This window comes from Phoenix dactylifera, unplaced genomic scaffold, assembly GCF_009389715.1.
Source record: "Phoenix dactylifera cultivar Barhee BC4 unplaced genomic scaffold, palm_55x_up_171113_PBpolish2nd_filt_p 000146F, whole genome shotgun sequence".
In the NCBI taxonomy this organism is placed as follows: domain Eukaryota; kingdom Viridiplantae; phylum Streptophyta; class Magnoliopsida; order Arecales; family Arecaceae; genus Phoenix; species Phoenix dactylifera.
Window position 1 is genome coordinate 575138 of NW_024067700.1, and position 23235 is coordinate 598372.

General features: G+C 37.9%; 2 protein-coding genes across 2 annotated transcripts; one reads left to right on the forward strand and one right to left on the reverse strand.

Annotated features, from left to right (window-relative positions):
• Positions 1–779: 779 nt before the first annotated feature.
• LOC103705597 (scarecrow-like protein 3) lies at positions 780–3295 on the reverse strand. The gene has a single exon (XM_008789368.4). It carries the CDS (start codon positions 2492–2494, stop codon positions 1082–1084), a length of 1413 nt encoding a protein of 470 aa, XP_008787590.1. The 5' UTR covers positions 2495–3295; the 3' UTR covers positions 780–1081.
• Positions 3296–12848: 9553 nt separating this feature from the next.
• On the forward strand, positions 12849–23014 carry LOC103705598 (sanguinarine reductase). The gene is made up of 9 exons (XM_008789369.4): positions 12849–13206; positions 15644–15756; positions 15887–15940; positions 16085–16169; positions 16729–16834; positions 18173–18259; positions 18512–18609; positions 22276–22385; positions 22724–23014. Exons 1-9 carry the CDS (start codon positions 12912–12914, stop codon positions 22790–22792), a joined length of 1017 nt encoding a protein of 338 aa, XP_008787591.2. The 5' UTR covers positions 12849–12911; the 3' UTR covers positions 22793–23014.
• Positions 23015–23235: the final 221 nt, after the last annotated feature.

Sequence of the window (23235 nt, forward strand, 5' to 3'; positions counted from 1 at the left end):
ATCGCCAGTCTTAAATTTTTTTTCCAAAAAAAAAGTTCTATTTGTTTGTTTACATCAGAAGCACTTGGATTCTTTTAAATAGGTAGATGAGTACCCCTATAGGTTTAGATAAGTTTAAACATCTGCATTGATCATACGAAAGCATTGCCCCAATATTTTGGGTATTATAAGCATTTTTATTCCCCATTAATTATAGTTGAAATTTAAATCAACAAATTCTGAAATTTGTCATTTATCTGTAACTTCAGAAACCAATAAAGACGAAGTCTTTGCGACTATGTCATCACTTGTGCGGACAAAATTCTAGGAATGCAATAAGCAGAAACAGAAGTGCACTTGCAAACCTCAAAGCAAAAATAGGTCATGACACATAAAAGCCACAAGGCACAAGCTCAAGAATAGTTTTCTCGGATGCAACTAAACCAAGTATGTTAGGAGACCATTATGTAGACATTCAAATTCACCAACTGCTGGAAGAGAACCAAAAACCACATAGAAACAATCAAGCAGCTTCAATAGATGCTGACAGAACACCAAACAAGCAAGGAAAAAACAGAAGCAAACAAAAATGAAGAGTGGACCAATCAAGACTTTCCAAACAAGTTGCCATCTCACAAGAAACCAAGATCCCATGCCAAAAACCAAGAAAAACTTACTCATTGGATTCAAAACAAGGCTCATGGGAATCAGAACAAGAATTTGAGTACAAAGATGGCAGATTGCAATTTCCAAAAATCTAATGAAAGGCATAAGAAGGAACAAAATTCATGTTAGAAGTATGAGCTGCAAGAGTCCCAATAAGAACACATATTACCATTCCATCAAAGTATCAATCCAAACAGCACTGATCAAGTTCACATTCTCCATACTTCCAAGAAGAAAAAAAACAAAGTATCAACTTCAGATAGGACATAACAAGACTATCTTGTCAATATACAAACAACACTCTTCTTGAAATGGTGTGAATTTAAAAGGGCGGAAATTTTCTATACATAGGCAAAAGATGGTAGGAAAGATCGACCAAACCAAAATATTCATGGAAACAAGGTGGTAGAAAGAAAAAAGGAAAAAAAAATCAATTTTACCTCCTGCAACCCCAAGCTGAAACCGAGAAAAGGGGCTGACTTTGCCAGTAGATCATGATGCAGCCATTGTGAATGTTCACCATGTAGCCCTCACAGCCGAAGTTCCTTAGCAACATCCTCGCCTGCAGGAGCACCTCGAAGCTCAACGAGACCCTGCTGAACCCCGCCAGCTCCAGCCTCTGCGCCCACCTCTCCAGCTTCTCGTGCCGCTCCGTCCTCTCCAACCCCTCGCAGGCTATAATGTTCTTGATCTCCTCTCCAAACAGCTTCTCCACCCTCATCCGCTCCACCGAGTGTCTCGGCAGCGTCGACTCCAGGCAATCAAACAGTGTTGCATAGAAATATTGTGCCTTGGTGAACCTCTCATTCATCATGGGTGAATTGTGGTTGGACTCCTGCTCTGTGATCACCATGACCTTCGGCGGCAACCGGGCCTGGAGTGCTGCAAAGAACCTCTCCATCCTCGGCGCTGGCGCCAGAGCAAATGGCGGCGACAACGAGTCCGGGCTCGGTGTATACCCATTGATAACTTCCTTTTCGAGCAATTCTCGCAACGTCGCCTGGCTCACACCATGAAGCTGAGCCATGTTTGAATTTATCGCCGGCATTGGCATTATCCGACAGCTCCGGCCTTCATCATTGGTGGTAAGCAAGGAGTGCAACTGAAGGACTGAGTTTATCGCCAGCGCCTCGCCAGTCTTCAAACGGAGGCTCTCGATGTCCAGATTGTCCAACCGGCTGACGACTGGATTGAACTGGAAGGGAATGTCGAGCCTCTCGGCCTCCTTGTTCAGGCAGGTGGCGGTGTAGCTGAGCAGCTCCTTGTGCTCATTGACGCCGGTGATTCGGAGGTGCGGCGGGCCGCCGCGGCGGTTGCTGAGGGCCTGGAGGAGGGAGATCCACTGGGTGGGGTCGAAAACATGGAGGTCGATGATATGTATCATCTTCTCCTCCTCCATGGCGTCCATGATGGCCCAGTTGGAGACGGCGAAGGCGATGTGGAGGAAGGGGCAGAGGTCGAAGAAGTGGCGGCGGGCGGTGACGGCCTCGGCGAGGGGGAAGGCGGCGGCGCGAGCGGGGAGGAGGGTGCGGTAGACGCCAGGCAGCGAGCGGAGGATGCGGCGGCTGAGGGCCTCGGCTAGATGGGAGGCGATGCGCTGCATGGAGTCGCCGTCGGGGGAGGCGTAGATGGAGATGTGCTCGAGGAAGGCGTCGGCCTGCGCAAGCTTGCCGGCGGCGACGAGGTCGGCGCAGTTCCCGAGCAACCGGATGAGGTACATGCCGCGGTCCTCGGACTTGAGCTCGCGGAGCAACGGCAAGTAAGGGGAGCCGGTTGTGGGCGGCGAGAGCGACATTGAGGAGAAGTACTGCGCCGACGGCGAGGCCTCGTCTTGCGCCATGCCGGCCATCCACGGCGGCGACAGCAATTAAACAAAAAGATTCAAAACCCAACTTCTATTTGGCGTAGAGTTGAAAAACACGGAGAAAAAAACAGAGCTAGCAGAGCAGCAGCGGCATAATTTGAGAATAAGTAATCAAGAAAGGGAGGCTGCGTTTGGATATGAAGACAGAAAGGAAGGAAGGAAGTAGGAAGAGGCAACCTTGAGAGAAGATAGGAGTTACAAACCCAAAAGCAACAACTTGGAGAGATAAAGAAGGAAAAAAAAAAGAAAAGTGAGCAAAAGAAAGTAAAGAAAAAGAAACAGTTAAAGTTCAGAAAAGGTTTCTGCCATGGTTGCAAGTTTTCAGCAATGGTAAAAGAGCCAAAACCCCAAGAAAGGCAATCATCAATTTTCTCAAAAACAGCAGAAACGAACAGAGGGATCTCTCCCAATCAAAGGAATTGGAGGACTTCTCAAATCTCCAAATAGGGGCATCTCATCAACCTTCCATATGGAAGTAAAAGAGCAAGAGAGAGAGAGGTCACGCTCCTCCTGTCTCTCTCCGTTGAAGATATGCTAAGATCCCTCGCTTTTCTCCGCTTTCCCAACCACACAATTTTTGGGCTACACCGCTTCGGAGGCAACGATCCAATGTGGAGTTACAGCGACAGGCAAAGTGCGGGGCTTTTGAAACGGGGGGAAGGGCTCCGTTTTGGGTGCGGCCGGCGACAAAAGCGAAGCCCGTTTGTCCTCATCACTTTGTAGCGCAAGAGGAATACGGAATTTGCGAGAGGGAGAGAGCCCCTCTCCTTCCTCCCCCTCTTCCACTTCCTCTCTTTTTGTTTTAATTTTTCTTTCCTTCTTTAGGCGTTACTGACTCAAGTTTATAGCTATTATCGTTAGTTCGAGGTTTTGTCTTGGCGTGGAAAGGGGAGGAATAAGGGTGGCCTCCTTATTCGTTATCCCCACCAGAGGCCAAGCAGTCCCTAACAAAACAAAATGCCACTCGTCTGGGTTTTGGCTTCTTCTAAGGAGAGAGAGGGGGGTGGGGGGTGTTTGCAAGGAGCCTCCTTGAATGCTTCCAAGCAAACCGGTTTGTCGCGTTGCGCGCAGGATGGATACGCCAGGTGTCCCTATCCTCTTAGGTTAAAGGCGATGGGACAAAGGAGGTTGGGGTTGGGGGGTGGGGTGGCCCCCATGGCCATGGCCTCCCCTAACATCCTCTGATGGCAACCTTGGGGAGAGGGCTCTTCGTTTCACCACCACCTATGACCACTTTTTTTTATCGCTCTGTGACAACACGGAGGGCAAAGGAATGACTGGTAAATTAATGAGGCAAGCAACCCCTGACTTTTTTACTTGAACGTACACTCGTAAATAGCTGACAGCCATTTTGCAGGCTTTGTATCCACATCTTAACAGCTGACTTGTAAATAGAGTGGTTTTGTTATGTAATTGACTTCGGCATCAATCCAGTTACAGCACAAGCAGAACATGGTTTCGAATTGAACACACTGCCATTGCATTGCCATGAACAACTTTTACAAGAAGTCAATGCATTGGCATGGTAAGTAGGGTTGACAAATAGATGCATTGAGCCTCTGTTGCATCTTTCTCTCTCTTCTCTTAACACAAATTGGCTTTTTAGCTCAACATGATGACTTTTAAGTAGAGATTTATCTCATTCTATACTTTTTCTTCTCAATTTGGACCATTCGCTTCGCGGCCTCCAACTTATCATTTTTTTTTTTCTGCAGCTTGCTGATTATCTTAAATGCACGTCTAGTCCGCTCAGGATCTAACCACTGGTAGTAGTTGCAAACTCCATCAACTTGTAATGAAAATTAAAAATGGTCGTCATTATCCTTCCCAGTGCAACAGCAAATCAAATAAAATCAAACTCCTTACATCATAATTACAACATGCCCAAAACCTCCTTCCCGGATTAATAGTGGTCTGCAAGACAACAATGGCATGTATTCGAATCTCCATTGTGAAGGCCAGATGCTTCCCCTTTCCAAACTCTCGAACTTAAAGAACCCTTTTCCGTCTAACAGAGAGATAGACAGAGAGAAAGAGAGCCAGAGAGAACAATATAGAGAGCTTGAGAGAGTAAAAGACCAGTACTCTACTGATTTTTGGCAAGAAATTTGGTGCCAGCTAGGTATTTTGGTGTCTGGACTCTTTTGAGTCCACATCAAATTGCATCCCGTTTTAAAATAACCTAATAAATCCACATCGAGATAAAATGAAGGGGGATATTTTTCATTCACTGGCTTAGAGCTTTCACTCTACTACATGTCGAGTGAAGAAATGATGAATGAATTGGAGGGCTGCAACTACTCGACTATAACATTGCTTCTAGATTAAAATATCATATTAGAGTGCTAAAAATATTTATTTTAAAACAATTTTATTTATACATAGGTTTTTGTAAATATATAATTTTTAATTTATGGGAATGATATTGATCTTCGCCCTAAATGTCCATTAAATTTGACATGATCACGTTTGATGTAGTCGCTAGGTCCACCTCTATATGTATATGCTCATGCAAATATATTTTGATTAAACTTCTCGATAAACCATCGAATGAATGCAATTCACAAGAACATTTCCAATAACTTCCATTATTAAACTTGCAATTATTTGGTCAAATGTAAATGGTGTCTGCCGATTTTTATTTATATCCCTTGTTCACAATGATAGGCTAATCATCTTAATTGACACAAATTAATGATCTAATTAAATTATCTTCATATCATTCATACAGTGTTTTTTATACATAACAAGTAATTGTCATACTAGAAAGGATATACTTGACTTCCATAGAATTTGGATAAGAAGAGTACTTTTTCTAATAGTTTACCATGACAACCTAAATTTCCATTGTCTCTTTTTCTGGCACATATTTGATCAGTATTTTTAATATTTCATTGATGTGGCATCTCAATTACATGCTTTGGAATCAATATATATGATCTACAACATACAAAATATACCAACTATATAACTATGTTGTGCACGTTCGTTAGTTATAAGATATTTGCATGATTTTGGTCAAGCTAAGCATCTACATCCTTCTTGTTTTGTACCTTGGTCATAATGCCAAGTTGATTATCTTAATTGATACAAATTAATTTTCTAGATACATCAATTTCATATCATTCATAAAATGCTTTATTCAGATGTAACAAGTTATCATCGTACTACGAGGGATATTTTTTACTTTCATAGCATTTGAAGCAGCATACCTAAATATGTTACTGACTCAAGAAATTACACTCATGTTTTCTAATATTTTACCACGACAACATAGTTCATCATTGTTTTCCTTTGGAAAGGTATATACGTCCAATATTTTGTACATTTCATGAATTTGGAATCTTAAAGATGCTTTGGAATTAACATATTTAAAGATTGCAAAAATTCCAATGATATGAATATGTTATGCAAGAACATTTACAAGCACTTCATTGTCAAAGAGCTATACTCATTTGGCCAAGTATAGTTTCTGTGTCATTTTCTTCTCATGTATCTTGTACATAATGATAAGTTGATTGTCTTACTTAAACAAATTGGCTTTTTAGGTATGTCCAAATTTATATCATTGATATGTCACTATTTTATCACAAAGGATAGACTTGACTTCCATAACATACAGAAAAATATGCTTATGTATTAAAGACTTTTCTATATGTTAGCTTGAGCGCGTAGTTAGCTAATATTTTCCTTTTAAATTTTTTTCCTTCATTGTTTCTAACTAAACATTTTGGCATCCTAGTGATGCTTTGAAATCAACATTTGGATCTATGACATAGAAAATCCCATTTAGCCTGCAACATTACAAAAATAATATTAGTTATTTAATATAGTGTTATGTTGCTTTTGAATGTGTTTCTAGCCTTTAATAACTTTCCAAGACTTCACAACCGAGTATATGAATAAGCTTCTACTTTCAATCCTAAACCATTTCTTTGATACAACAAATTTATTATATAAAATTTTTGTTATAGATTATCATAAAGAATGAGACCACGATGTCTTAGTTATCGTTCTAATTCATTTATAACATATACATTGATACATCTACTTAAAACTATAGCAAGATTCCAACACTTTCCTTATTCCATCAAATTTATAAACTATCATGTCATACTAAATTGTCCTATAGCGTGGTGATACCTAAATGTATTGGGCTGCTTTATTTTAGTATTGTATGATTGGACTTCTATCCCATATTGTATGCTTTACTAGATGATCTATAGACACTGTCTTTATCTTTTTACAGGTACACCTTTTGTATATATCTATCTTCATATGGTATATTTCAGAGATACAAAAAGAAAGGTGCAATACTTTCATAGTATGTTTATTAGATCTCACTATCATTCTAGTTGATTAAAAATAACTGCTTAGATGACTATTGATATGAACTTAGCTTTGGAATTGTAATATGATATAAAATAATATGATAACAATGCTAAATTAACAAATGACTCCCACCGTTACAAAATAGGATCAATCCACTTAAAAAAGGGGTACTTACCACCCAAATGTTTGCTATTATCACATCACAAAAAAGTGTTATCCACCACTTCAAATACAACATTGGACTAACTTTAGGTTGAGGATCTTTGTGTACATTGAAAGGAAGAAGAAGAAGGGATAAAACATAAGAACATGTCAGGAATAAACTATCCTGGCCTTACTTAAAGTAATTCTGAGTTCTGCTTTCATGAATTTTTTGTAGAGCAACTGTTTTATAGATTTGTTCTCAACCTTTAAAACAAAGAAAGATAAAATAGACTTATGAGATTTTAACTAATCCACCTCTTTGGCAATTAAGAAGGGAAAAAATGGAAATATATGGAATGCTTTCTCTCTGGCTCTAATTGGCTCTCTTTCTTATCCCTCTGAGAATCTTGCAAAGTAGGTATGAGAGTTCTCTCTCTGACTCTGCTTCAACAGGACTCTTGAATCTCTTTCGTTTTTTTTCTAGAGATAAGTGCATTTGATCAAAATAACCATCCCTTTTCTATCATTTTCTAAATATAGTCAATTTAACCCAAAAAAAAGAATCAGTCTGAATATTTCTATAGAACTGAGCTGAAAATTCTGTAGAAATCAGATATGTTAGTCCACACATGTTGTACTTTTTAAGAGTTTGTCCAAATTCAGTCCAAATTCTAACTTTTATGCTGCATCATTTGAATTGGATACTATTTATTTTATACAGAACCATGCTTAAACGGATGGTGTCTAATTTTATAGAAATATTCAAGCAAAATCTTTTTTAAATTTGCTTCTTCTTTTTTTTCCGAGAACGGCAAATTTGATCAAAATAACTTATTTTTCCGGATGGTTTTTCAGTTTCCACCCGTCTTCGCCTGCCATAAAATAAAACTCAATCATCTTCACCCTAATCAAACTATTCACCTCTCCATCCAATACACAGTTTACATTAATTAATGAGCTTGGCTTGTCAAATTAAAATATATAATTAGCCAAAGAGACTTTTTTTCCCTTTGTCTGAATGGAAGCTTGTAAAAAAGCCACTGTTTTGCTGCCCACATCGCTAAATAAAAAACGCATCGGACCGTACAAAGCTTAGTGGGGGGCGTTCACGAGGGCGAGAGTTTTCCAAGCTTGTGCCCGTTCGGGTCTCGGTGCCTCGGAGCGGAGAATATTTCCTTGTCCCATCTTTGTGTCTTTATTCCGTTCTCTTGGCTTTTAGTGGACGATGCTAAGAACAAGAGGCCGAGGACGAAAAGACCCCAATATCAAAAGGAATAGGATTAGATTACCTCAAGATTTGAAAGGTTTCACCCCGGAAACGGACCACTTTTTCTGGGGATTTGGATGCTTTTTAGAACGAGGAAGATCAAATCAAATCAATCGAGGTGGACATAAAAGAGGAGATTGATAGGAGTTTTTGGCTTGTACGTTTATACCGCCGGAAAGATTACTGTGGTTGGTCACGGGCGCATGTTGTCGTCAAGGTGTTGCTATACCAATACCGTTCAAAAACAAGGGAGCACGCGTCTTGCAGGGGCGGTAGAAGGAGAGGTGCGGCTTCATCGTCAGTGGCTTGGACCCTAAAGTAATTATAGCAGGGTTGCCGCTTATTTGATACATCGTACTAGAGGTACTATATTCGGCATGTCTTGCAGGAAAGAGACGTAGTAGATTTGATAGCTTCTTTTGTTGTTAACCACTAGGAGGACCATCTACAAAAGAAGCGGAGTTGCCTACTGCTCTCCGTGATGTATTACTTTTTATTTTTCTTATTTGTATTAAAAAAAAAAAAAAGGACAGCCCAAGGGAGCATGGAGTTTAGGCTTGAGGTGTGAACCCCTTGGGTTCAGCATGGGAGATGGGAGATGGTGGTGGTATGTGGAGCGGGCAAGACAAAGTCTCATTTGGAGCACTATCCTTTACCCAACTTGTCTTTGGACATATGCCCTTGTTGCGTGCCTAGTAGAGTGAACGATTAACAAGTGTACTCAACTAGGGGGGAGATGTTCCAAGTGTTGGCATCATCTTGTGCAAAGGATATTCCGAAGTGGACTGGAAAAGCTAGGTGTTTCTTTGTTTAATTTTGTAGCCTCACTGGTTGGTGGTCAAAATTGATGTGGTAGAGGTACTGTTTCTAGGTAAGAAAGGTACAAGTAGAGGGTTGGCATTACATGGAATCCAAGTCTGACATTTAGAACGAAAAAAAAGAACAAATGTTGATCTAAAGACCAACATGACAACCATGCATGACTATGGACCAACACAGTTGTAATTACTCTTGTGTTGTTGTGAAAATATTGAACACCATATTGGGAAGGTGTGTATGATTAATTTAGAACAGATACATTGGACAGAACTAAGTTCAGCAGCATGATATTGTTACTCTCTCTCTCTCTCTCTCTCTCTCTCTCTCTCTCTCTCTCCACTCTAAATTTTATCAACCTATAAAATTTGTCCTCTATGCAGGTAAAGATTAATAAACAGTTCTGCATTTTTAGATGTTCAATTATATATATATATATATATATATATATATATATATATGGGGGTTGATAACCTACTCTCTGTTATGGTAGGTTATCAATCTACCCATTTTTTATTGGACAAAAAATACCCTTATTTTTTGTAACTTTTAAGGGTGCTTTATGTCTTTTTACAATCTCACATTACTCACCCTCTCAACCCCCAATTAATGCTCTCTCCCTCTCTCTCTCTCCGGTGTGTGTGTGTATGCATGTATATATATGTATGTATGTATGTCTATGTATGTATGTATATGTGTGTGTGTATGTATGTATGTATGTATGTATGTATGTATGTATGCGTGTATGTATGGGTGTGTATGTATGTATGTGTATGTATGTGTGTGTATGTATGTATGTGTGTGTATGTATGTATGCATATGTATATGTACATGTATGAGAGAGAGAGAGAGGGAGGGAGGGAGAGAGCATTAATTGGAGGGGTTAAGAGAGTGAGTAAATGTGAGATTGTAAAAAGACATAAAGTACCCTTAAAAGTTATAAAAAGTAAGGATATTTTTTGTCTAATGAAAAACGGATAGATTGATAACCTACCATAACAGAGAGTAGGTTACCAATCCCCTATATATATATATGCATAATACTCCCGTTATTGGTATTTTTTATGAATTTTATGTGGCACCTTATTGCTGATTTCAATCCCAGCACGGACGATTTGGCATTTATTTTTGAAAAACGTTTGTGGGGCTCTATAATCTGATCTATGATGCAACATAGCACTATTCTCTTCATCTGGGCCAGGTATTGATCAGTAAAAGAGCACCATATATCCTAGAAATGAATTTGGTGTCCATTTAGCATTCCATATATGATATAAGAAAAAAAAAACATGTATCCATGTATATATAACCACATTACTTCTCCTCTAAAAAAGATCATCTCACAAAAAACATTAGACGTGTTTGGTAGGGAGAGTTAGGTTCTGAAATGGAAATGGAAAAGAATGGCTCTAACTCCAACTATTTGGTTAGGACGAGTCCCATACTTCCATTCCTATTCTCATTCCAAGGAAGAATGGAAATGCCTTAATCCCCCAAAATCTACTCATGAATCTATCCCTTGTATTTAAATCCCAATCCACTAGGTTTATTTAAAAAAAAAATCCAAAAATACTCCTCTACTTAATTGATTGTCTAAAAATTACTTAAAAATATTCTAATTTTGATTTCAATCATGAACCATACATGTCTAAGAATACAGCCATTCTAATTCTCATTCCAATCTATTTTGATTCCGATTCCGGTCCCAAATCCAAACACAGCTATTACATGAACTTTATGCTTTTACAAAAAACTTCAAGCTAGCTACAATAATACACAACCTTGTGATGTTCCTCATACCAACAAAGACGACAACGAATATTGGCCATCATAGCAAGATCAAAAAGGAGCTGGTCCAACAAGTTACAATTTAAAACTGAGAGATAGTAATGATGCTATGAAGACACAAATATATTGTTTTTTTGTTAACAGACATATTCATAAAAAGGGAATGGATATCTAGAATATTTCTACCCTAGGACCAAAAATTTTGTGTTGCAAAGCTGTAATACCTATCATTCTAATGTTTAGCCATGGTTTCAAGCTCTAAGATGGTGAACAAGATCCAGGCAACAGATGTGCTTTGATCATTAATCAACTGCAATTCTTGCAGCCTTGAGAAGGTCCAAGATGATCAGTCCCAGATTTGCACAGCTTTAGTTCCACTGTGAAATTGTTGTCAAGTGTCTAAAGAGCCAAAGCATTATCCACTGCAAGGTCCAGATATGTTTGGCCACCATGGCTAGAATTCATTACGTCTAGACTATGCATAGCTCTAGGATCCATGATGTTGTTTTAACTGATGCTTTACCAAGAGAGCGGCCTACCAGGATATTGGAAGGAGATAACAATAAAAAAGTAATCAAGGGCTATGTTGGACATCATGAGGCTTCTAATATTGTTCCCGATGATGATAGGCTATGTGCTCGCCTTTTTTTTTAAACAATAAAGAGGTAAAAAATATATAAAAAAAAGAGTCAGCAAGATGGTGGTAATAGTCGTGCACTAGGTTTAGTAAGGTGATCGATATCTTGAATTTGAGTTTAAGGACATGTAGCTTAAGATGTACAATATTCCATATCTACAAATCCGTATTAGCGACCTACTTATGCAAATCCCTTTGACTAGGAAGCACATACCGTCTATGCATCCTTGGAGCCGGATCCTTTATCTTACATGTTTTGAACCATAGTAGATAGTACATATAATAGAGATGGATAGCTGTCATTCAATTTTCAACCTACTAAGTTTGGCATGCCAACATAATAGCCGATAGCCATCCATCTCCACGATAGGTGAGTGTCGCTCATCCAAATATGCACCGGCTTTTATGATGCAAAACATGGACCACTGAGGATTTAAACTCGCCTCCTTAAATATGGAGACAAACTAGTCATCTGAATCTAGATCCCAAGATAGGTTACATTAGATTGAGGTAAGCTTAAACCCAAACCAAACTCAACCCTAACTAGTTTAACTTAGCCCAGTCCAACTCCAACCACTAGATAAACAAACTTATATTTATGTTTCGCATGAAAGAAGTTCATATGTTTTATTTAATTACATTTCTAATCCTATTGAGTTATAGCATTGCATATTTGCATCCAAATGAGATGTCAACTAACTAATATAAAGTTTAACAAAACTGTTAGAAACCATTTTCTCAATCTAAAATGGAATTAACTATTACAGTGCGATTTAACTTGATTAATTTGGCCTAACCTAACCTAATTCCACTCAATCCAATTTTTGTTTAAGACAAGATTAGGTTGGCATGGTGTCAGCCCTCAACTTGACTCGATCGCCTGAACTGTTGCCTGTTGTCTAAGAAACACATCAAGTCTTGCAAACTTCCTAGGACAAACGAGGTTGTTAGTTCAACAGCCAATTTCATCATTTATTCCAAATGATGCGATGTATGAACCACCAAGTATATATACGTACGTACGTACGTATGTATGTATGTATGTGTATGTATTCGCATGCGTATTTGCTTGAAACAAATTAAAATTAACTATTTTGTCTAGCAAAAGGCTAAATCTCCCAGCTTCACTTTCTCATTTAGTGATGATGCTCGTGGAAGGGTAGAGCTGCATTCAAGGTAGAGTAGGTAAATAAACAATGAGATATGGCAATAATCTTGTACTTCTACCAATTGAATCCAGAATCTACTGTTCAATCATGACACGTTGCCACCGCTACTTTCACCCAATACAACCGGGACCCACCTCAAAAATGCCACTGAATTATCCAGTTTCAACATGAAGTCGATAACCGTTGTAAGGCACCCAACCCAACCCAACCCTTCAGATTCTGGAGATCTCTCTTTCTTCTCCCTCTGCAATGGCTCTCAGCTTCTCCTCCCACTCTATCCATCACCTTCTTCCCTTCTCCCTTGAGAACGCCCAGAAGAGCGTTCTAAGATGGCCTCCTTCTATTCCAATCCCACCACCAAATCTCGTGGGCTTTGCTCGTTCCTTAGTTGCAAGCAAGAGCTGTGGCAGGGAAGGAAGGCTTGCGACACATGCAGTGAAGGAGGAGCAGACCCCGTCCTCAGGCTTGGCCGGAACACGAGTCTCTGAAGCTGTTCCTTCTTCTAACAAGCTTGTTCTCGTCGTCGGCGGGACCGGCGGCGTGGGTAAGCATTCCCATGACTTTCTCTTCATGATTAATCTCATGAACAACACAAAGAATTCTGGGTTTTTAATGCTGATCTTTTTTTAGGGAATGATATTCAGGTTGACTATTTCTTGCGCTATGAAATTTAATTATTGAAAGCAAATCACTGATGGAAGTGATTGAGTGTCGATTTTTTCATGTAAACATAAGCATTAGTTTCACTGATGATAAATGTAATGATGGTTGGGCAAGCAAGCAAATTTTTGGTAGGAAAATTGGGGGAAATTGATGACTACATTTGCTAGAGGACATGTCATTTAATTTGCTTCACAAAAAGCACAAATGATCTTTAATCAGGATTACAGATTATATTGTGGGTTTTATGACTCCATTTTTGCTTGGTCCAATGATGACATGGAATGGAAATAATGGTTTGTTTAAAGAGCGAGGAAGGTTCAATGGACAAAAAATTGAATCTCCTACTGTTGGCAATAAGTATTTTTTATTTTTGAAAGAATAATCTTCAGGGTCTCTCGAATTTGAGCATGATTATCCTGTCTACTTCTACAATTTACAGAGCTTAGGCCTAATTTGTTTTTTTAGTTCATTATCCCTCACCCCCCCCCCCCCCCCCCCCCCCCCACCAAAACGAAAATGCTATATTTTGGACCTCTGAACATCAAACTAATGTTGAGAGGTTCTCCGACAAAGCCTAAGTGTTGATAAACCAAAAGATTCCTACTAAATGACCATTGACATGTCACCCTTTTGCTTTTTACCATTGCAGAAATACTGAATGTAATCTTTACAAAGAAGCTTTACTCCATATATATAGAATTGGATTTATGGAAATGATATGATCCATCAATATCTGAGAACATTTCGCAACTGGCTATTAAAATGTTATTGACTCTTTGAGTCGATGTCGTATATTCTTGGACTAGGAGACTTTGAGCAAAAGAGGAGCCTACGGTGAAACCTAGAAGAGTAGTTGACAAGTAGGAGGCCTACTTCATGGTTATGCAATTTAACATCATGCAGCTAAGAATCCCTTCTCCAAGGATCCCCTCTTCCTAGAAAGAGTTTTAGACAGCGAGAAGACCACAAAGTTTGATGTAAGAATATCATTCATCTCAAGTCACAATTGTAAGCCAAAGAGCAAAATGAAAACATGATTCCTATTAGACCTGATGTTTTTGTTAATTCTTTCAATGATCTGGTCAAAGCAACAACTATCCATATAAGACTCCAAAGTTTGTCCAATTGCTAGTACATCTCATACTTCAGGTACGTCTCATGTTTGCAATACAGTTTGAATGAGGCTCTGTGTAGAATTTGGAAGTAATTTGAAGGTATAGTTGGCTAAAGTCATTTCCCTCCATCTCAACAGATTTCAACCAAATTTCCTATCATCATTACAAAAATTTCAACAAATTTTGTTCTATGTTTGATGTTTTAAATAGATTTAAAGCTCTTAACTTTAAATTTAATTTATCAAGAGCAATCATAAGGATTTTATGGATGCAGATCAATATCTATGCATCTTCATTGTAGAATGTTTGGCATTAGTAGTTTGACATATCAATTTATGCATTGGTTCCTAGAATACTTTACCTTCCTAAGGTGGAGAATTGTTTCCTTTTGAGTTTTGCATTTCTGCTCTGTTGCAATGATGGAATTTGTCTTGATATCCTTCTAATATTGTAATATCTGGGAGAAAGCACTTAGAATAATTTTCTTGTTATATATGCAAGACGAATTATCTTATCATGCCATGCTTCTGTCGACCTTTTGGTTGCTCATTATGGTTGATATATGTTTTCCAATTTGTACACCCAAACGGCTCAATAAAAAAAAATTCTATGCTCAAGCCTCTTGTTGCAACAATTAGAAAGTATCCAATTTTTTCTTATTAACTTCCAATTGAAGAGACACAACTAACATGCATAAGTTGAAATGGTAAAAAAAGAATGTCACGATTACTTAAGTTCTCATCAAGATGTATATATTTCCTGCCTTGGGAATCTGAATAGCATGCAAAACTTTAAAGAAAATCCTTCTTTTCTAGTGAGCAAACTTGTAAGCTCCGCCACCAAGCAGATGCAATATAAGAGTCTGCTGCCAAGCAGATGGTGATGCACTGGACCATTGGCACTTGATTTATATAAACCCAATTATCAAAATAAATAATATATTATTTGCAGTTGTTTTTTTGTTTTTTTATTTTTATTTTTTGCTTTGACGGGTTCTTCATACAATGTGCATACGGATACACCCAAGTTTGCAGTTGTTTAATTGATTACCTTATATTTTGTCAGTTAGCATAAAGATGATGTAAGAAAATCCTCTGGTTTTAAAGCCTTTATCTGGTATGTTTCTGTTTTTTCAGTTAAATGTTGCTTCACCAGCACCTCAGTGAATTCATATATTCTTTAATGCATATAATGTCTTTCCAGGGCAGTTAATTGTAGCATCTCTTCTAAGTAGAAACACCAAATTGCGGTTACTTCTAAGAGATCCTACAAAAGCTACATCTTTGTTTGGTAATCAAGATGAGAACACGTTAGAGGTGTGGTAATCAAGTTGGTTATTTAACATGTTAACGCATTTCCTTTATTTTAACGTGTTAACTTATTTACTACTCTGGTACTTGCCTTTATATTCTAACTATAGTTTTGAGGTGTTGTTATTTGTAATAGGTATGGAAAGGGGACACACGAAATCCGAGTGATTTAGATCCAGCTGTATTTGAGGTTAGTCAATTTGATTTCTCATTCAAGTTTTCAGTTTCAAGATATAAAAATATCATTTCTATATGTTGCTCAAAAAAATTATCATGTTGGCTGTCAAATTATGACTGCTTTATTAAATCAAATTATAGGATTCTTGTTTCATAGGGAGTCACACATGTAATTTGCTGCACCGGAACCACAGCTTTTCCTTCAAGGCGATGGGATGGTGACAACACACCTGAACAAGTGGGTAGGTATAATGCCCCTACAGATTTCACCTACTTGTTTAGAAAAAAAAACTGTATAAACTTTTATATTACTAGATGACAATGACCTAATTCCAGTTAAAGATATGAGGTGCAATTCCATAACCATGTGTTCCTCATAAAATGAAAACAAGAAGGAAAATAATAGAGGAAAAGGTTAATGGGCATAAGATCATGTTAAAATTATTCAATATGAAGATGCACTAAGTTTCTCAAATAATTCCCTCATATTGTAGCATCGACATTCTTCCTTGACAAATGCTAGTCCAATCTGATTGCCTCTTTGACAAACATCTCATAATAACAGGGTTTTCCTCTTCAATTCCTTAATAACAACTAGTGATTTACACAATTGTTTTCTGTTTTATTCCTTCACTTTGAATTGAGTCCAGCTCTTTTCTTTTTATATTTTGCCTTTAGGTACTTTCTCTTTGACTTTTCAAAAGCCAAAATATTTCAATCACCCTATGAGAATTTGTAGCATGATAGTTTGGAAAATTTTACGTCCTTTCAACTTTCTCAAAACATAATTGTTGTTTGAAGATTGGGAAGGAGTACGGAATCTTGTATCAGCATTGCCTCCAACATTGAAGAGATTCATTCTTGTGTCATCAGTTGGTGTTACAAAATTCAATGAGCTTCCATGGAGGTATGTATTATCATTTATTACATATTTGAAAATTTTGATGATATTGAGAATGTAGATTTAAACAGTGTCAGGCATATTTTGGAACTAACTAAAACAATAGTCTCTTAGCCAATACCTTTACCGTTATGAGCATCCGTGCTGGTGTCTGTTCAGTCCCAAATTGGTTTTTCACCGAATAGATCTTGGATACATATATGGGACTAAGAAATATTGTTACAAATGGTATTAGAGTGGACCAATCCATGGTCCATGTGGATGAGAAAAAACTACAGCAAGGACCCTTTGCAGGATGACCATAGGCCGATCATGTTATTTGTGATTTGATTTTATGGGATTTGGACTCAGCCTACAAAGATGTCAAACCTTAAACAGGAGATTGTGTGAGATCCCATGAGGGTGCGTGCTTAGTCTTACATCGATTATGCACCAAATGTTACAACCCAAAACCTCACCTAGAAAAGCTAGCCAGAAGGTATTATTTGGATTTTTTAGCCCTGTATCAATACTCAAGATCTACCCAGTGCATAGCCAATGTGAGACTAAACACATGCTCGTACGGATCCTCACATACTCTCCCCGTTTAAGCCATGGCATCCTCGCCAAGCTAAGGGTTCAAATCCATTTAACTCTAATCACAAACACCATGATTGGCCCATAGTTAGTCCCAATGGGCATGTGCTGCAGTGTTTCCTAGTCCATATAGCTATGGGCTGGGTCTGCTTTGATACCATTTTGTAACAACCTAGGATCTCATCCAAAAAATCTAACCATAAGGTATTATTTGGATTTCTTGGCCCTGCATAAATATCCACGATCTACCCAATGCATAACCCATGTGAGACTAAAGACATGCCCATACGGATCCTCATGCCGAATAGATCTTGGGTAAATATACAAAGTCAAACAATCCAAATAATTCCCTTCATATTGCCTTTTTGAGTGTGATCCTGGATTGTTACAAGCTTCCTAACAGTCGTCGTTTGTCTCCTATTCTAGTCATTGATACTATATAATAATAATTAGTTTATACTGTTCAAGTTTCATCTGCAAATAACCAAGAAACTGATTGCTAATGCGCCAAAACACATAGCAGCGATATAAAGTTCTATAAGGTTGAATATGCTGAGCCTTGCTTGCAATGCTCGTCTTAGAACACAATTTCTTTAATCCAAAAAAAATTGTAAAAGTGCTTAACATTGCATGTTGATGCATAGTCAAATGATATATGCATTCTCGGTTATGCTTCATGTATGCTTGTACCGCAGTTTTAGAATTAGATAAAATATTTGTGCATTCAGTAGCTTAGCTTCTAATGTTGTGGTTGTTCTGTTTGAGCAGTATCATGAATCTCTTTGGTGTTCTTAAGTTTAAAAAGATGGGCGAAGATTTTGTTCGTAATTCTGGCCTTCCCTTCACCATTATCAGGTATGTAATATGTTTATATTTTGTAGACAATAATCTATTTTTATATGAGGCCAAGGCTGTGAGAGAGGCCTATTGACTGCTACCATGTAGCTTTTTGGCCCTTTCTCAATGTCAAAAAGAAAATGGAAAGAGAGCTCATCTTCTTGCCATTTTCTTTTGATAATTATTTTGACCTGTATGTATGTATATGCGTGTTTGTATCGCCAGGGTTATTATCTTTTTTTGTTGACAGAGTATGGCTACATTTGCCAGGGCTGGAAGATTGACTGATGGACCATACACTTCATATGATTTAAATACATTGCTTAAAGCAACTGCAGGGAAACGACGTGCAGTTGTCATAAGTCAAGGTATCTCTTAGTTAGACCTCTTGGATGAAATAGTCCTAATTGTCATGATTTTTCAGAAGCTTTAATATGCTAGGAATATTGTCATATATGAATTCCATATGTACACATACTGTTTTGTCATTTATACATCACATATTATATTATAGGGCCATGGTTTGTTGTATCTGTATATGTCATTTTGATCTAAACCTTCTTCATCAAGCTTCATTATCATCTTCCTAGGTTTCTTTTTATCGCTCTAGAGTGTCTCTAGTTAGTCAGAATCACCAATGGAGGTTATTGCCATTGCATTTGACTGTTTTGCCAAGAGCATTGCATGTCAGATAGGCTCCATTACAACAACCTCATGAGCTGATTCCTTTGGATCATGGCCAAAATCTTATAGACTAACTATAACCATCACTAGAGAAAGTTCCATATGCACAAATTTATCAAGAGTCTTACTTTCCTACAAAGATGAGAGCAGTAATGGTGTTACCATGGTATGTCGTATCATACCGAACCGGACAGTACCAAACGTACCGTACTATACTGGTTCAGTACCAGTACCGGTACCGGTACTGGTGGCATACCGACACTCGGTACGCCAAAAAAATCACGTATCATACCGTACTGATATTATACTAGTGTGGCACTGGTATGGGGTCCGATACTGAGACGGCAAACCTTGGATGTCGCCCATTTAGTCTTCGTTGTCAAGTACTACCATTCATTTAACTCTTTTCTACTTGGTGGAGGCACTTTTCATCTCCTTTGTCAGCCACGGAGGTCAATATTGCTACCAACTTGTTACATTGGAGATAACCTCCTCCCCAGCTCCAAAATACACATGAACGCAAACATATTCCTTGAATTCCTTGTATTGTTGAGATGTTGTTGATTGTTGATGAACAAAGCGAATGACTTTATAGCCTCAAATTTCGAGCTTATTTGGAGTTGTCATTATTTGTTCCCATAGGCGTAAAGATCTCATTTTGTGTTTCTATGGAGGTCTAAGCGGCTACACACTTTTAGCCTCAAAAGTGGTCAGAATCTGGCAGTTTTCATTTGTTGTTTAATCTTTATTGTGTTGTTGTTTGCTTCGCCCTTATCGTCACCTAAGGATTCAAGACTTTTTAGCCATACCATATAGTATGTTTATTTCAAAGTGGTTGTTCTATAATTTGGGTTAAGCTTTTCTATTCCATCTTAGATGGTTCTTTTGGTTTTCTCATTATCCCTTTTTACACATTTTCTCTCCCTTGATAGCTGCAACATTAGGTTGGCATAGTCTTTCTATTTTGTTGATTTCTTCTCTGCACCAAATTGTCAACACTTGGTCTCTTTGATACTCTTCATGGTACACTATACTGGTTGGTACCAGGCACACTATACTATAATGGTACCGAACTGATACGTGGTTCAGGAGGTGTATTGAGTGTTGGTACACTGAACCAAATCCCATACCAAGCATATCAACATCGTACAAGAATGGTACTAGTACTGGTTCTGGTACAGAGATGCAAACCATGATGCACTTTATCTTGTTTGTGATTTTTCCTATGGCACCTTTTCTTTATTTTTTATTTTATCCAAATATCATGATGTTTCAACATGTTGACATTATTCAGAGCCAATTTCTTCAATTTATATCAATTCCTAGATGCGGGTAACAGGATTGAGCATTCTGTCAATCTTCATGCACATTTCAAGGAATTTGATTTGTAGGTTTCTTCAATGGCTCTTGTTCTAAAAATTCCTGTTCTAAAACATAAAATGATACACATACCAACTCCATGATCTCTTCATTCTTTAAGCCAGCTGCTCCTTGCATATGACCTTGGGGAAGCTCTCCTTTTATTCCTTCATCCTCAACCTTCAAATATCTGAAATGTGGACTCAAGTATTGCTTTTGACCATGTAAGTTTGTGGATCCGAAAGTAGAACTGTGGAACCTTGGCATGGGCCAAGTGTCATAAGTGTGACACTGATTCAACTAGTATTTGTTATTTTTGGACTTGTAACTTTGTTGTTATATTCATTTATTAAAGAAAAGAAATTTAAAGAATAAGAAAATCAATTGTTACAGAAGCTCCATTTCTCATTGGAGCAAGGTTATTGTAAACCAATTGATGGTTTATTATTTAGAGAATTTGTCAAAGGAAATTTTTCTTTCCATGGGTATCTCTTGTTCTAATGATGCAGTGTTGGAAATTTTGTTATGATAATTTTTGGCATTTCTTAATTGATTTTCTTGAAGACATGAAGGTAATGGCATGAATAAGATTTATAGGTGTCACCTAGTTTGAGGCATTCTATGGTTGGTGATATCATTACAGTGGAATCCACTGCATGGTACATCGTGTCTGTGCCTTGTTACCAAGATATAACTGATCAAGATTTTAAATCTCATGGAAAAGGACTGTCCCGGTTTTCCTATGGAATTGGACACACCGTCATCCCGCCCTGTCCCGACACTAAGGTTAGAGAATGTCCTAAGATATGCCGATCAGAAGGCGGGGACAATGATGGGACGGTCCCGGCCTGACACTCGAGATGGTAACGGTACCCTGTCTCAGTGTGCTGCAGGATATCCTACCGGGCCTTGAATCCTTGCAGCTGATCACTTCATATCCTTCTTGAAGTGCATGAAGAGCATCCTGGTTGAATCAGAAGAGCAAGCCCAGATGGAATGAAAAATTGTATCAAGTCTCGAAACAGCATAGTGGTCTCTCCTGAGTTCTTTTCAAGTAATTGATGGAGAGACTTGCTAGTTTTTTGATGCATGATATTCCATTCATACTACCTTTAGTGAGCATGAATGGTGTGAAATAGATCCGTATGAGATGGTCTCGAGTTCCAGACAACCTCTCATACGATGAATGTTGTTGTTCATCAGTAGATGTCTTCATTGGTGCACGTATTATCCATATGTTAGAACCTTTTTGCTACTTGAAAATATGCCAATTGCATGGGAAGATGCATCTATTTTGTAAGAAGTGGCTTTTCTTTTTTTCTCAAAAAGAGATCTCTTAACACACACACACACACACACACACACACACACACACACACATAGAGAGAGAGAGAGAGAGAGATCAGCCTTTTATAAACAACAAATATGAAAAATAAGATTAACTCATTTGTCTTCAAAGTGCATCTCCAGCAAGGCATTGCTATCTCAACAGCTTAGAGTGTTGCTTCATGTGTCAAGCAAGAAAGATGTGATTAATTTAGCTGCCTTTCCAGTTCTCCATCATAATTCTAATTCAAAAAGATCTTTAAGGAAAATAAAATGTTTCTTATCTTCTTTGCACTTTAAATGGAAATCATATCAAATCTCCTGATTGCTGTAAAACACACCTTTGGATGTCCTACAACATACCATCCCAAAGTTTCATGATATCTAGGGCATAACCTAAATTGAGGACGCTGCATTTCTGCTGGCTTTCTGGAAAAAAGGCAAGGTATAATTTACAGATATATATCCAATCCTCTTGCATTTTACTAAGAAGTTAACAGTGCAAATAATGTGCTTCTCTATGAAAGGACCCAGCCTCATATATTTCTACAAATGATGAATTAAAAGTACTGCAAAAAAAATTTTCTTAACGTATCATCATATGTGGATGTTTTTCTGCTTCAATCTCTGGTTCATTTTGATAGTCAATTTTTTCCATTTCACAGGAGACAAACTTGTGGGAGAAGTTAGCAGACTTGTCGTTGCGGAAGCCTGCATACAAGCTCTGGATATGGAATTTACTCAAGGAAAAATATATGAAATCAACTCGGTGGAGGTAGTTATACATACTGAATTCAAAGAATGTGTCTTGAAGTATTATATGCTTCTTTTTGTTAATCCACTTCACAGACTTTCAAACAAACTGGTTAGTTTATGCCTAAAAAAAGGGGGACCAATTAGTTTTATATACTAGAAGTGAAGCATTATTTTTTCGAGGAATGAAAGTTAAGCATTATAATTAACTATTTTTTATGTTTAATTACCTAATGTTTCTTGCAGGTATTTTATTTTGCGATCTGTCTTTATTTAAAACTTTAAAAAATCTCGGCATACTTTAAGAAGTTGCAATCTTCACCTCTGGATTCCTAAAATGGCTAACTTGGACTAACGCAGGGAGAGGGACCTGGAAGTGATCCTGAGAAGTGGAGAGAGCTTTTTAAGGCTGCTGCTGAACTTAATTAGTGGGTTTCAAGACAGTTCTTCTCTAATAACATGTTAGAAGGGCAATATTCTATGTACACTTGTATCACTATGATTTGATCATTTACATTCCTACTTCTGTTACTTGATACAAGCAATTTTAAGATTTGTTTCTAAGACGAGATGACCAAGATAAACTCTGTTTTCAGAAACATGACATAGTGTAAATGAATATCGATTGTAATTTTCTTATTGGGATCAAAATCTCTCCGTGGAGGTGCATCTAGTGAGGGCCTAATGCCATTATCAAAGTATTATCAGTTACTTTAGCTGATTTATATATCCAACAAAGGTAGTATGCAATCCGAGGTTTACGATACGACCAGCATGAGAATTTGCCAATAGGCATAAAGGTAGTAATCAATCTGAGGTTTCCAATACAACCAGCAAGAAAAATTTGCTGCACCCTCAAGCCAAATGATTCA

Coding starts and splice junctions, on each gene's coding strand:
- LOC103705597 (XM_008789368.4), bottom strand. CDS start 2,494: ATGGCCGGCATGGCGCAAGACGAGGCCTCGCCGTCGGCGCAGTACTTC.
- LOC103705598 (XM_008789369.4), top strand. CDS start 12,912: ATGGCTCTCAGCTTCTCCTCCCACTCTATCCATCACCTTCTTCCCTTC. Junction 16,835..18,172: donor TTCAATGAGCTTCCATGGAG/GTATGTATTATC, acceptor CTGTTTGAGCAG/TATCATGAATCTCTTTGGTG. Junction 22,386..22,723: donor ATGAAATCAACTCGGTGGAG/GTAGTTATACAT, acceptor GGACTAACGCAG/GGAGAGGGACCTGGAAGTGA.